Source organism: Thamnophis elegans, chromosome 7 (genome assembly GCF_009769535.1).
Source record: "Thamnophis elegans isolate rThaEle1 chromosome 7, rThaEle1.pri, whole genome shotgun sequence".
Lineage (NCBI taxonomy): Eukaryota > Metazoa > Chordata > Lepidosauria > Squamata > Colubridae > Thamnophis > Thamnophis elegans.
The window spans coordinates 76,129,155-76,145,136 of record NC_045547.1 but is presented as its reverse complement, the minus strand read 5'-3'; the positions used below and the strand labels follow the sequence as shown (position 1 = coordinate 76,145,136).

Here is a 15,982-nt window from a genome sequence, read left to right as displayed (position 1 = left end):
AGCCGTCAGGTTTCAACACCCCTGGTTTTTTTCCCCCTAAAGCATTAGGGGTGCAAAGGTCTTGTAACTTGACAGCTTTAAGACTTGCGTGCTTCAAATGCCAGAGTTTCTGAGCCAACATTTTGGCTGCTAAGCAAGAGCGTTGTTAAGTGAGTTTCCCCACATTTTACAAGTTGGCCATGCCCACCCAGTCACATGACTGCCAAGCCACTTCCACCCAGTCACATGGCCAGCAAGCCACTCCCACAAAGCAGGCCACACCTACATAAGAGGTCCTAAAAATTTTGAACCCACCACTGCCTCTAGCATACCAATCTGAGATAGGAACTTTCTTCCGATTCAAGATCTCCGAAATAGAGACACAATCCCTGTTTGCAACAAAAGATGATCAGGGGTCTGGAGGCTGAACCATACGAAGAATGGCTGCAGGAATTGGGTACCTCAAGTCTAGAGAAAAGTGGGGCTATGGCTATGATGGCGAACCTATGGCATGCATGCCAAATGGCACGTAGACCCATATCTCCCGGCATGCGAGAGACATCGCCTGTTGCTCTTCCGGTGTGCCAGCCAGCTGGTCTTCACGTGCATGGAAGTGCTGGAAACTGGAAGAACAACCGCACGGTGCGGATGTGTACTGGGAAGATGATCTTCTTGTTTTCCAGTACATACATGCACCCCGGCCAGTTGGTCTTTGCACCCACATACGAGTCAGAAACCGTAAGGACAGGTGGCTGGCATGCATGCGTGCGCTGGAAAGCAGAAGATTGTGGCTGCTCTTCCAGTTTTCTGGTACTCGCACACAACGCACACCTCATTTCGGCACTCAGTGACGAAAAGGTTCATCAACACTGGGCTAGGGAGACATGATAGCAGTCTTCCAATATCTCAGGGCTGCCACAAAGGAGAGGGAGTCAACCTATTTTCCAATTAACCAGAGGTTAGGACAAGAAGCAATGGGTGGGAACTAATCAAGGAGAGAAGCAACTTAGAACTGAGGAGGAATTTCCCGACAGGGAGAACAATTAATCAGTGGAACAACTTGACTCCAGAAGTTCTGAATGCTCCAACACTGGAAGTCTTTAAGAAGATGTTGGATAGCCATTTGTCTGAAGTGGTGTAGGGTTTCCTGCCTGAGCAGGGGGTTGGACTAGAAGACCTCTGAGGTCCCTTCCAACTCTGCTATTCTGTTTCTGGGAGTTGGGCATCTGCTGTACTAAACAAAGCAGCAACCCACTTCATCCTCTGAGAATGCCTGTACTGGAGCCAGAGGCATTCTTGAAATGAGAGAGGATGCTTTCCGAATGCCAGCACCCCCTTTCCTTGGATAATTAAAATAATTGGTTTAAATGTTAGCATTCAGGTGGGGGCAGGGAACATATGGGACACACAGGGAAAGGACACCAGCTGGAGAACTCGATCCGCATGAGTTCATTCCAACAATCAAGCCTGTAAGAAAGAACCTTAGAGAGGCGGATTGTGAGCCCCCGCCCCCGAGTCCCTGAAAGTGAGTGGGCAGCCATATAAATTCTCTTAAATAATAAGTAAATAGCCATGAAAGGCCAACTTTTTTGTTTTATTCCATTGGCTACAGGAAGAAAATTTTACTCTCTCCACAGAAAGCTGTTGACGTTTGATGTGTGTGTGTGTCTGTCTCTCTCTCTCCCTCTCTGTCTTTCTCTCTCTGTGTGTCTGTCTGTCTCTCTCTCTCTCCTATCTCTCTCTTTCTCTGTCTCTCTGTCTATCTGTCTGTCTCTTTCTCTGTCTCTCTGTCTCTCTCTGTTTTTCTCTCTCCGTCTCCCTCTGTCACTTTCTCTTTCTGTCTGTCTGTCTCTCTCTGTCTCTGTCCTTCTATCTCTGTCTCTGTCTCTGTCTCTCTCTCTCTCTCTCTCTCTGTGGTGTGTGTGTCTGTGTCTTCCTGTCTCTGTCTTTCTCTGTCTCTCTCTGTCTTTCTGTCTCTCCCTCTCCATCTGTCTTTCTCCCTCAGTGTGTCTGTCTCTCTCTCTCTCTCCCTATCTCTCTCTTTCTCTGTCTCTCTGTCTCTCTGTGTGTGTCTATCTGTCTTCTGTCTTTCTCTTTCTCTGTCATTCTCTGTCTCTCTCTCTCCCTGTCTGTCTCTGCATTTCTCTCTCTCTGTCTCTCTCTCTTTGTCTGACTCTCTCTCTCTGTCTATCTGTCTGTCTGTCTCTTTCTCTCTCTCTCCTGTCTTTCTATTTCTCTGTCTCTCTCTTTCCTGTCTCTGTCTCTCCTTTGTTTCTCTCTTTCTTCTTCTTTCTTTCCTCTCTCTCTCTCTCTCCTCTCTCTCTGCATTTCTCTCTCTCTGTCTCTCTCTCTTTGTCTATCCGTCTCTCTCTTCTCTGTCTATCTGTCTGTCTGTCTCTTTCTCTATCTCTCTCTGTCCTTTCTATTTCTCTGTCTTTCCTCTGTCTCTGTCTCTCTCTCTCTCTGTCTCTCTCTTTGTTCTCTCTCTTTCTTTCTCTCTCTCTCTCCCTCCTCTCTCTCCCTGTCTGTATATTTCTGTGTCTGTGTGTGTGTGTCTGTCTCTCTCTCGCTCTCCCTGTCTCTATCTCTGTCTCTGGTGTGTTTGTCTGTCTCTGTGTGTTGTGTATGTGTGTGTGTGTGGTATCTCTCCTCTCTCCTCCTCTCTCCTCTCTCTGTCTCTTTCTCTCACTTCCTGTTTCTCTCTTGTCTTTCTGTCTCTCTCTTTCTTATCTGTCTGTCTGTCTATCTATCTATCTATCTATCTATCTATCTATCTATCTATCTATCTATCATCTATCTACACACACACACACACACACACATTCAAATCTCCATCTACTCATACATTGGAAAGGGCAACATTTTCCCTACTGGTGGGAGATACTGGCAGTCTCAAAACTACACCGTGAAGTTTTGATGGATGTGATTGGGGGGGTAGAGACTTTACTTGAGGAGCCCTGATGAGCTTCACAGTGGAGAGAAGCAGCATCTCCAGAAGATGAATTATGAAGGAGCTCGAGTTGAATTACAGCAATTGCCATCCAAGCATCTTTGATTCCCCCCCTGGTTTTTCTCCCCTTCTCCTACCGCTGAACGCCGCATAGTGTTATGAAGTTCAGAATAATAACAATAATAAAAACATTCAATAAAAGCATAAATAATAGAAGAGAACAGAGAGCACATTACTGGTAGCATCACCCTCTGCTTCCAGGCTTATAGATTTTGAAAGGAGTCCATTAAAAAAAAAAACACAACCCCCTAAAGCTCAGTATAAAACAAGAGAGCTTTATTGTGGTTTAATACCTCTCGTGAAAACATGATCCTCTTGGCCAATTCTGCCAGGAGCTTCCATCATTCAGCCCAACTATCCAGGCCATATATCTCAGGAGGGGGCCCTTGGCACCCCAGCTGTCACTCTCACAGGTTCCCTAGAGCCCCTTCCTCACGCTTGGGCTTGAGGGCAGTGATGTCCAACACGTCACGCTTTGCAGCAAGTAATAGCGCTAAAATGTGGGTTTAATGTTGCGTGAGCCATTGGTTTCCGCCAGTTTAAAGATTGTAAATGTTGGAGGGGGCTTCGTTGCTGGAGGTTTTCAGAAAAAGGTTGGGCAATCATTTGTCAGAAATGATAGGACGACTCCTGTTTTGGTCAGGAAGTGAGATAGAAGATCTCGGAGGTCCCTTTACGATTCTATGAATCTATTCTATTCTAGATGAGAATCTTATTATCTAGTAAGGCCATATTACTATTTCTTCTCATCTTTTCTATTACATATCTTCTGAGTCTATACTTTGTTGCTTGTATCTTATGATTTATATTGTTTTTTTAGTATCCTAGTATGAGTGGTGGATGGATGGATGGGAGGAATAGATAGCAATAGCAATAGCAGTTAGACTTATATACCGCTTCGTAGGGCTTTCAGCCCTCTCTAAGCGGTTTACAGAGTCAGCATATCGCCCCCACAGTCTGGGTCCTCATTTCACCCACCTCGGAAGGATGGAAGGCTGAGTCAACCTTGAGCCGGTGAGATTTTAACCGCTGAACTGCAGATAGCAGTCAGCTGAAGTGGCCTACAGTACTGCACTCTAACCACTGCGCCACCTCGGCTCTCTAATGGACAGGTAGACAGACAAACATAAGATAGATAGATGTCTATTTGAGATGGATGGATGGATAGATGGGTGGAGAAGTGGGGATAGATAGGATGGAGGATGGAGGATAGATGGACAGTAGGCAGACCAATAGATATCTATCTGGGATAGATGGATGGATGGATTAGAGGGAAGGAGGGATGGATAGGAGGAACGGAGGGATCGATGGAGAGATAGGATGGAGGGTAGATGGACAGCTAGACTGACAAACCTACAGATAGATAGATCTATCTTAGATGGGTGGTGGGTGGATGGGTGGGGAGGTGGGGATAGATAGGATGGAGGATGGAGAGATAGATGGACAGGTAGACAGACTGATAGACGTCTATCTGGGATAGATGGATGGATGGATTAGAGGAAAGGAGGGGTGGATAGGATGGGGGGGAGAGGGTGGGAGGAGAGGGATAGATGGATAGATAGGATGGAGGATAGATGGACAGGAAGACAGAGTGATGATGCTATCTGGGATGGATGATGGATGGTTGGATGGATTGGAGGGAGGGAAGGAGGGAGGGATGAATAGAACGGATGGATGGGGAGATGAATGTGATGGATGGTGGGTGGCGGGAGGGGAGAGGATGGAGGGATAGATGGACAGGTAGACAGACCAATAGATGTCTATTTGGAATGGATGGATGGATGGGAGGGAAGAATGGAGGGATGGGGAGATGGAGGGATGGATTGATTGAAGGATGGAAGGATGGAGGGATGGATAGATATATAGATAGATAGATGGATGGATGATGGATGATGGATAGATAGATAGATATAATAGATAGATAGATAGATATATAGATAATAGATAGATAAGATAGTGGTAGATAGATAGAGATAGCCTCCTTGAAAAACAAATCTTGTCTTCCACCTGAAATGAGAAAACATTTCAGTGTTGCCCATTCACACAACTTCACTGTATATTAGCAATGCAGGCCCAGAGTCACTTCTGTGAGTTTGGGCAAGAGAGCCACCTACCACAAAATTCTGGCTTCCTCCAGTTGATGATTACTCCTTTCCGAGCACAAGCCATGGCGTAGGCTGAGACCGCCATGCACAAGCAGTCTTTCCCATCCGAACAGGAGCAGACATCATAACGACAGTTCTTGAGGTAGGGTGAAGGGCTGACCTCATGGTGGCAAGGCTCGAACATGGGTGACAACAGAATCGAGCAGGAACTCTCGGCATACCTGGCTGCAAGAAAAAACAGGCTCAACACAGTGGTGGGATTCAAATTTTTTACTAACGGTTCTGTGGACGTGACTTGTTGGGCGTGGCATGGCTTGTTGGGCATGGCTTGTTGGGCATGGCAGGGAAAGATACTGTAAAATCCCCATTCCCTCCCAATCATCTGGGACTCAGGAGGCAGAGAATAGATGGGGGCGGGGCCAGCCAGAGGTGGTATTTGCCAGTTCTCCGAACTACTCAAAATTTCCGCTACCAGTTCTGCAGAACTGGTCAGAACCTGCTGAATCCCACCTCTGGTTCACAGAGGAAGAATGGCAAATTGTCACAATTCCATGCTGTTTGGGCACAGAGGATTTACAGGCAGTCCTCAACTTACAACCAAAATTGAGCCCAACATGTTGCCAAGTGAGAAATTTGTTAAGTGAGTTTTACCCCATTTTTTGGGGGGGGGCTGTTTGTTAAGTGAATCACCGCTATTCTTAAATGAGTCACATGGTTGTTAAGTGAATCTGGTTGCTTGTCGCAAAACAGGATCGCGTGACTCCAGGACGCTGCAACCGTCATCAATGGGAGTGGGTTGTCCAGCACCCGAATGTAAATCACGTGATGGTGGGAATGCTGCAACAGTCGTTAAGTGTGAAAAATGGCCACAAGTCACTTTTTTCAGTGCTGTTGTTACTTCAAATGGTCACTGAATGAACTGTTGTAAATCGAGGATTACCTGTATTCTATTGATTTATTTTGATTTTGAAACCACCCATCTAGCTCAGATTTTTCATGACTTTTTTTTTTATTTTCCATGAAATTTCAGGGGTATTTCTAAGAGAGTTTTAGCATCAGATCTTGGTTTCCCCTACTCATCTGTCAGGGTTCAAATAGCATCCAAAATTAAATCAGAGTCCGAGGCAAAAATTCCTCAAAGCTCCAATTTATTAAGAGAGCCATATTGGCAAATCTGGGAAAACCCAAATCTGAAAGCTCCCCAGTTTTCCCCACCCAGTTGAAAGTTCAAGATCTTGCCCGCACACCCACAAGTCCATCACATGGTCCAATCTTCCACTGCACACTGGTAGCTTCCACCCATCCAGTTCCGGCCAGGTGCAGAGACAAAGATGACCTTGAGTTTCTAAGAAGAATGTTGTTATGGCTACATATCACCCAACTCCGTATTATTCCCACCCACTTCCCATTTTCCCGCAATAGAAAGTAGACAGTAGAAAGTGTGGCAGGCCTGAAGTCCAAAAGAAAAGATGGCTTGCAGGCATGAACAACATCTTTCAATGCTGGATACTCTCAACTGGCTAAAAGGAAGCCAGCTGGCACAGGTCACCTTCTTCACTGATGTACCTTCCTGCGATGGGGAAGATAATTGCAGGCAAATAAACAGAATCAGAAAAAAAATCTCGCCAAGTATTTGCAGCTGTGCACAGTGGGGAGAGGTAAGACATATCTTTCATCTTTTTGTTGTGTATGTAGTCTTGGGAATGTAGCCTACCAAAGCAACATTCCTAAGGTGGGCACAGCCAGGAAAAAAATAAAAAGAAGAAGGGCCGGGAGAATAATAAAACTTGTTCAGTGCAAGATGTTGGATATTATTCCTTACGCATTTAATCGTGTCCTAACTTTGCTAAAAGCAAAAAAACTCAGAGCAAAACCGGAGCTTTCATTTAATGCAGGCGAAGGAGTGGAGGCCAAGGATTGGTTGCTGGGGGTTTGCGGGGGTTCGGAAGAACCTCTAGATAAGATTCTGTGCAATTCGGAACCCCCCAAATCCCACTCCTGGCTGGCCCCACCCACCCCACCTGCCCAGAGGTGGGTTCCTACCGGTACGACACGGTTCGGCCGAATATAGTAACTCCGGCGAACACATGACTGTACTGGTTCTATCTGTACGGGCGCCATCTTGATTTTCTGCTCTGCACGTGGGCAGAAAATCTTCATTGAAAAAAATGTATTTTCCCCCCTTTGGCATGCAAATTTTTCGGATGCCAAAATGGTAGTAATGGTGGCAGGACCCAGCCCTGACCCCGCCCATCCCACAAGTCCCCATTGCGGCCAATTCTGAATGCAGGTAAATGCAGGGCAGACATGGAGGCTCGAGGAGGGCCTACCAAAAATTGAGAAGGCCAGAAACGGCCCATTTCTGGTCTCCAGAGGCCTCTGGAGCCTGGGGAGGCGTTTTCGCCCCCAGAGGCTCAAGGAAGCGTCCGGAGCGCCGGGGAGGTCAAAATTCCCCCTCCACCATGGTTCAGGAGGCTAACTAGGCCAAGCCCCCCCAGCCAACCAGGCAAGAACCCCTTACTAAAAATGTTGAAGCCCACCCCTGAGTGGACTCTGTCCCTAAACACTTCCTCAGGAGAATTGCGCCTGCCTTTAATGTGCGCAATATCTACGCTGGATTAAAATAACGCACACTGCTATTTATTTATTTTTAATCACATCCCAAGGTTTCGGGTGTAAGCACCTACCTAGCGGGGATTGAGGTTACAGGAATTGCTGTCTTGTTTTTGCAAATCTTCACAGTCTCCCTTCAGCTTCCAAGAGTTTCCAAAGTTCCCTCCACGATGGTTTCCACAGCCAAAGGGGTGAGAAATCGTCCCCTTGATTGCCGTTGTAGTTGCCGCACAGGCCACACGTTTGTTCGGTGTATTCGGAGATAACTAGAAAGAGAACAAAAATACAGATGATTTTTTTTCTTGCAGTGTTGAGAAAACAAACAACAGCGTACCAACTGGAAAACAAACAAAAATAAAATGCTCGAGGCGTTCCAGTTATGCTGGAACACACACACACACCACACACCCACACACACACACCCACATCGATAGATAGATGATAGATAGATAGATAATAGATAGATAGATAGATAGATAGATAGATAGATATTAGAATAGATAGATAGAGATAGTTAGATAGATAGATAGATAGATAGATAGATGATAGATAGATAGATAGATAGATAGATAGATGATAGAGAGATAGATAGATGAAGATAGATAGATAGATAATAGATGATAGATAGATAGATAGATAGATAGATAGATGATAGATAGATAGATAGAAGAGATAGATAGATAGATAGATAGATAGATAGATAGATAGATAGATAGATAATTAAGGTATCCCTTGAGGTTCATCTACAATTCAGCTCTAAATTTCTGTTGCTAAGCGAGCATTTTTAAGTGAATTTTGCCCCGTTTTACGACCTTCTTGCCACTGTCGTTAAGCAAATCCATGCCATTGTTAAGTTAGTCACTCGGTTGTTAAGTGAATTTGGCTTCCCCATTGACTTTGCTTGCCAGAAGTTTGCAAAAGGGGATCACAACTCCAGGACACTGGATATAATCGTAAATAGGAGTCAGTTGCCAAGCATCCAAATTTGATCACCTGACTCTGGAAACGCTGCAACAGTTAACTTTGAACCATCACTAAAGAACTGTTGTAAGTTGAGGACTACCGTACTTATAGACTGTTTCTTATCAATTAGGACCATAGGAAGGCTGAGCACCAAAGAATGGAGGCCTTAGAACTCAGGTGCTGGAGAAGATTCCTGCAAGTCCCTTATCCAACCGGTCAGTCCTAGAGGAGATCAACCCTGGCTGCTCTTTAGAAGGCCAGATCCTGAAGAGGAACTCAAGTACTTTGGCCACCTAAGGAAGGAAGGACTCACTGGAGAAGAGCCTCATGCTGGGAACGATGGAGGGGAAAAGAAGGGGACGACAGAGAATGAGGTGGCTGGTTGAAGTCACCAAAGCCGGCGTGAGCTTAAGTGGACTCCGGAGGATGGTGGAGGACAGGAAGTCTGGAGCAACATTGTCCATGGGGTCGTGATGGGTCGGACTTCGCAACTAACAACCACAAAGAGCCTCACAATAAAGCAGATGCATATTCCATAATAAAGGGACATTCAATACAGTGACGATTAATTTTGAAGCTAAAAAAGGAAAACATTCACATTTGTCCTGGAAGAAAAAGTGAATTTGCTACAGCTACCTACAATGGTGATTGTTTGTGGGGGGTGGGGAGGGGAGAGAGGAGACAGAGACAGAGAGACAGAGAGAGAGAAACATTGTGAAGCACAAACAACACCACAAAGAAGTCTTCCACGCTTGGTTGTGCATTCAACAACCTTCCCTTGTGTTCCTCCTCTCCAATCATTCTTCTATTCTATTGTTTGGACCCAACAAGCAATTATTGCATTGTTTGGAAACCAAAACTACACATACCACTGCCTTATTTACTCCCCAACTCTCCAGTTGCTGCAAATATGATAGTAGAAACACGGGTTTTTCCTGTCTGCTTATGCCACAGAGTATCTTAAATTCAGGGTCATATTCTTTTGGGGTAAACACAATAAACTATATATATCCCCAAGCCTTATGGAAGGATTCCTAACTTGCTCACAGCTGTTGATCAACCTATCTAGACATTCTTAAGACCAATTGAGCCTTTTTTCAATCACTTCAATCAACTTTTCTGATAGACAAACTCAGCGTCTTACCCACTGAGCCACCGCGTTCCTTATTCATTGCTGTAGGCTTATATATTATTTCATCTGGAAGCAAAATCTACACAATTTAGACACTGTCTTCTGAACAGATCAAAAATGCAAAAGCATAGGCAGCAACCAATTCAGCCCAATTCAAAGACTTTTAAAACAATTTCTACAAGACAGTTAATATTTTTTATATTAGCACTAATTGCTGTATATTACAGATACCGACTGTGAGAAAAGAGGGATCCTATTAAACAATGGTGCAATTGGGAAAAATAAAGGGTTTCTGGAGTTTTAGAAATTTCTGTATTTTTCTATAATATTTTTTTAAATTTATATTTCAATGTATTTGTTGAAAATGGTGGTTGACTATTTAAAGGGCACGGAGGGAAAGATGTCATTGTTTAGGAATGGAGCAGGAAACTCAGATTATGCAACATTTATCATAAATGTTCTCTGTGTTCACTGGGAACGACTCACTTCCCCCAATTGTCCCAATATTTGGCACCACCTCCTGTTGTGCGTGGGCTCTAAATTATTTTTTAATGCTCCAAGGCAACCAACCCGATGTTTAAGGAACAGAAGCGTTTGAAAAAAGAAAATAAGGGGAAGTCAGAAGGTGAATTGGAAATTCGTCTAGTTCTTGATGTCTATGGAGATTCTCAATCATGATTATCCCAAAGGTGCTTTTTAAAGAGACAACTGGACTTCCTTGTTTTTCTTTTGAAGATGTTATGCTTCCCATCCAAGAAGCTTCATCAGCTCTGACTAGATGGTGGGGAATGGAAGGGTGCTGGTTATCACCTTTAAAGCCCTACATGGCCTAGGAACTGGATATCTACGGGACCGTCTTCTGCCACATACCTCCCAGTGTCCGATAAGATCTCACAGGATGGGCCTTTTCAGGGTGCCGCCGACAAGACAATGTCATTTGGCGGCTCCTCGGGGAGGGCCTTCTCTGTAGCTGCCCCGGCCCTATGGAACAATCTACCCCCAGAGATCCCGACTCTCCCACTCTCGCGGCCTTCCGCAAGGCTATTAAGACCTGGCTTTTCCGGCAGGCCTGGGGCTGTTGATCTCTTGAATGAAGTCCAGCCCCCTTAGGTTGAGTGCATGTTGTGTCTTTTTTAACTTGCCTTGTCTTCTACTTTTTAAACTTTTTAGTATTCTTTTAAATTGTTTTTATGTAAGCCGCCCGGAGTCCTTCGGGATTGGGCAGCATATAAATTTATTAAACATTCAACATTCAAATATGTATACTCCTGGCAGACAGCTGGTCATTACATCCTTTTTAGAGGGTCATTGAGGCCACTTGGGAAGTTTATCTCTGTCCTCAGGGTCCCCTGAGTGGTGCAAACGGGTGTGGAGCCTTCTTGGAAGTGCTGAAAGGACTGTGTTGTAGACAGGAGATAGATGATGTTGTATCCTTCCCCCTCTGTGGAGAAAGGGCTGTTCAATTTTGACGTAAATGGTCTATCAGTTGTGGAGACAACTGGAAAACCCTCTCCTTGTCGTAGAGTCTTCTCCTGGCACACTGTGCTTCTCTCCCCCCACCCACGGAAGCTCCTCTCAAAATTGTAGCACCGACCAGTGACGGAGCCACAGCAGAGGGAGGAAAGAGCCACATGCGGCTCCAGAGCCGCAGTTTGCTGACCCCTGTCCTAGCCAGATCTTGAATCACAGAGATCTGGGCATATGTGACTTGACTTTTCCTCCCCCCTTCTGACTCTCATTTACCCACAGGGAGGAAAACCAGTGTGCCAGTCACCACCCACCCACACACAGACACACACACACATTGCCCTTGGGTGTTCAGGGTCATCCTGTCAACTCATTGCATCCTCCTCTAGAAAGTTCCAGGGAAATGACTCAACTGGGACCCAGCCAAAGGCCCCAAAGATGTGCCCTCAAGTCCGAGACAGTCCCTTACAGAGAAGCGTTTGGGAAATAAACAGTTTTGCAGCGTGAATGCAGGGTTTAAATGCCAAGCGTTGGGCTGTTGGAAGAAATGTCCTTCTGGGTTCAGCTCCAAGTGGGGGAAAAGGCAGTGGAAACATGGAGGCTGCTTGGAAAGATGGTTAATGGTGGACAGGATCACATGGCTTGAGTTCCTGAACAGGAAAGGGGTCCCGTGCTTTAAGATATTGGGTGAAGAAGAAAAGAGAGAGAAGAAGAGGCTTGCTGGGGATTTTTTATACTCTGTTCGGCCCCACCTCTCTGTTTCCTGTTCCTGTGTAAGAAATGCATTCTGATTGGTTGTCAGACTCCCGGGGCCATGCAGGGGCAACTCTCTAGGCTGTGTTTGAGTCCAGGTTTGGTTGAGTTCCCAGATGCCATGTGATGAGTTCCTGTAGAAGGCTAACCCTACCTTTATTATGTAAAGCAGAGGAGCTCAGGCTTTAATGGCTCATTGATCAAGGGGGCAGAGGGGCAGGAAGGTTCAGGGAGATCTCTGCCTTTTAAAAACATGTTCATCCCTTTTCACTTCCGGGGAAAATAATATTCTGCCTTCTTCATATTTCCCAGGATATTTCAGTTTTCTAGCAGAAGGGCGAGTTTTAACTTCTTGCAGGGCAACTGCCAAGATTTTTCCAACAAGCCACAGCTGTGTGACTTTCCTCTTTTAAGAAAAAAAGAAAGAAAAAACAGGAAATCAACCATACCTTCATGACAAGGGTCCCCAGCCCATCCCAGTCGAGGTGCACATTCTCCTTATAACTGAGGTGAACAGCTGGCAGCACCGTAGGCTGGATGTGGAGAGCATCTGGAAAAACAGGGCATGGCGTAAGGGAGCAAGTAGGAGCAACTCAACTGCCATTTCAAACCATTGTCCCTTTGTGTCTCCTCTATGAAGAGGCAGCCTGGACTGATCCACTGGCAGGACCTCCGTTGATCACTGGAAGCTCATTCTTCCAACAAAGGAGGGGGGGAAGCTGATATTCCATTGGAAGCCTCCTAAGAAACCATGGGAAGAGCCTCATGCTGGGAAAGATGGATGGCAAAAGAAGAAAGGGAGGACGAGAAGGAGGTGGCTGGATGGAGTCACCAAAGCGGTAGGTGAGCTTAGATGGACTCTGGAGGATGGTAGAGGACAGGAAGGCCTGGAGCATTGTCCATGGAGTCGCGATGGGTCGGACGTGACTTTGCAACTAACGACAACAAGAAACCAGCAAGGTTCTGCATGTTTTTGCTTGTGTAGAGCACAACAGAGGTTTCCCCAGGAATCTCCCTTTTGCCATTCCTACATTCTGGGGGTGGAGGGGGAGGAGGAAATTCAGCTTGTTGGCAGCTTGTTTTGTAAGAACAGGCAGGGTTTTTTCTTCTTCTTCTCCTCCTCCTGTTTCAATCAACGGTAATTGTAAGGTCCCTTCCTCAACCCTCTTTAACCAACCACGCGAAATCAGCCTCTGGAGATCATCGCAGCAGAAATTAATCAAGCCAAGTGATGCTGGATCAGATTCACAGAGATGGAAGGGACCTTGTAAACTGAGCCGAGGTGGCGCAGTGGTTAAATGCAGCACTGCAGGCTACTTCAGCTGACTGCAGTTCAGCAGTTCGGCTGTTCAAATCTCACCGGCTCAGGGTTGACTCAGCCTTCCATCCTTCCGAGGTGGGTAAATGAGGACCCGGATTGTTGTTGGGGGCGATATGCTGACTCTGTAAACCGCTTAGAGAGGGCTGAAAGCCCTATGAAGCGTATTGTTGTTGGGGGCAATATGCTGACTCTGTAACCGCTTAGAGAGGCTGAAAGCCCTATGAAGCGGTATATAAGTCTAACTGCTATTGCTAGCTATCTACTGCAACCCTTCCCACACCCCCATCCAAGCAGGAGACCTTACACCATTTCCGACAAAGGGCAGTCCAGTCTCTTCTTGAAAGCCTCACTTTGAGCCCCCGTGCCATAAATTTGCCATCACAAGTATAGGTCTCCTGTTTGAGCAAGGGCTGGGCAGAAGACCTCCAAGGTCCCTTCCAACTCCGTTATTCTATTAATAAAATACTCAAGTGCTCTGCATTTAAAGGGCTCTGCTTGGCCCCCACCTAGAAGTAACGTTGCTCTAATTCAAAGACAAGCTATCCCAGCAAAGCACCTGAAAATTTGCACGATCCCTAGAAGCAAACCGCGATGGTTAAATCAGTCTGAAATTAAACAATCTACGGAAAGATACCTCAAGGTCTTAGAGAGCCGTGCTACATCAAAACACCACAAAGTTCTTTTTGTAACCTCCTTTCCTTCTGGTAAGGAAATGTAGGTGGACCTGTGACTAAATCCCTTACTCACAGCTCCTTCCAGTTAAATAACAAAGGAACCAGTGGGGGAGTGCGGTGTGCATTTTTGTTATCTGAATTTCTCCAGAAGCAGAAGCTGGAAAGTAAGGAAACCTTTAGGCTGTCCTTCCAGGACAGAATATGACCTAATTAAATTGTACCTGAAAGTAGAATAGAGTTGAGTAGAGTAGTGCAGAGCGTAGAGCAGAGCAGAGCAGAGCGTAGAGCATAGAGCGTAGAGCGTAGAGGGTAGAGTGTAGAGGTAGAGGGTAGAGGGTAGAGTAGTAGAGTGTAGGATATAGACTAGAGTGTAGACTAGAGTAGAGTAGTGTAGAGTAGAGCAGAACAGAGCAGAGCGTAGAGTGTAGAGTGTAGTGTAGAGTGTAGACTAGAGTGTAGACTAGAGTAGAGTAGAGTGTAGAGTGTAGAGTAGAGCAGAGCAGAGCGGTAGAGTGTAGAGTGTAGACTAGACTAGAGTAGTGTAGAGTAGAACAGAGCAGAGTAGAGCAGAGTGTAGAGTGTAGATGTAGAGTGTAGAGTAGAGTGTAGAATGTAGACTAGAGTGTAGACTAGAGTAGTGTAGTGTAGAGTGTAGAGTAGAGCAGAGCGTAGAGTGTAGAGCGTAGAGCGTAGAGCGTAGAGCGTAGAGCGTAGAGCGTAGAGCGTAGAGAAAAGAAAAGAATAAGAATAAGATAAGAATAAGATAAGAATAAGAATAAGAATAAGAATAAGAATAAGATAAGAATAAGAATAAGAATAAGAATAAGAATAAGAATAGAATAAGAATAAGAATAATAGAATAAGAATAGAACATGGAAAGGAATCTTTAAGCAAATCCAGTTTTTCCTATTGACTCTGCTTAGTCGGAAGGTCACAACTGGTGATCACGTGTCTCCGCGATATTGAAACTGTCATAAATACGCTGGTCGCCAAGTATCCAATTTTTGATCATGTGACTGTGGGGATGGCTGCAATGGTCGTAAGGGTGAGGACCAGTGGCAAGTTAATCTTTTCCGCGGTGCGATCACTTCAAACGCTAAACAGATAGGTGTAAGTTGAAGATTACCTGTACATGCAGTCATAGCAAGTATTAACTGGTTTCTGAAGCTTCTTTCTATATCACAAAACACTCTTGTTATCCCCAATAATCTACATCTGGTCACAAGCCAGAAGGATTTCAGACCAAGTTCCTTCCTGCCTTGATAACGGGAGATGTTTTGGGATTCTAGATGCTGAACCTGTAAGCCAGCATGGCTGGCTCAGGAATTCTGGGAGTTGAAGTCCACAAGTCATTGAAAGAGCCATCTTTCCCCATCCCTCCTGTATGCAAACATGAGCTGGAGGTCTTCCTCCTGGAAATGCAGAAGATGACATGAGCAAGAAGGCGACGTACTTTGTAGGAAGGGAATCTGAACATCCTGCCCGTTGACAGACACACCACCGCCGTGTTTCAATTTAATAGCGAGGTTCTCATCCTGGAGCTGTATGGAGACTGAGCGGGTGCAAACGGCGTCGCGGTCGTCAGCACACTGGGGAGGCATCAAATAGGAAACTTCAGCTTAGTTATGACTTCAGGAGATCAGTAAGAAATGTAGAGTAGGAATAGAATGGTAATGGTAATGGTATGGAATGGAGCAGGGAGGGTATACACTTACCTTCCCTACCGGTTTGCAAATGTCCATCTTCATGCATGCACTTTTGGTAAAAAGGGGGCCTAAATGGGATGCCATAAAGCCCCACACGGGTGGGAGGAGCCACCCATGATTTCTGCTACTGGTTTGGCTGATCTGGTCCGAACCGGTAGAATACTACCTCTGGAGTAGAGTGGAGTGTGGTGTAGTGTAGTGTACTGTAGTAGAATGAAATGGAATGAACGGAGTAGAGTAGGTAGAGTAGAGTAGAGTA

The 15,982-nt window shown here is 45.5% G+C and overlaps 1 protein-coding gene across 1 annotated transcript in view; it reads right to left on the bottom strand.

Annotated features, from left to right (window-relative positions):
• The window catches only part of VWF (von Willebrand factor), a 185,105-nt gene that overhangs the window by 124,438 nt on the left and 44,685 nt on the right, over positions 1–15,982 (bottom strand). The window contains 6 exon segments of the mRNA XM_032221125.1: positions 5,104–5,319; positions 7,778–7,902; positions 7,904–7,964; positions 7,967–7,973; positions 12,472–12,572; positions 15,471–15,606. Of these exon segments, the coding sequence (XP_032077016.1) occupies positions 5,104–5,319; positions 7,778–7,902; positions 7,904–7,964; positions 7,967–7,973; positions 12,472–12,572; positions 15,471–15,606 (646 nt within the window).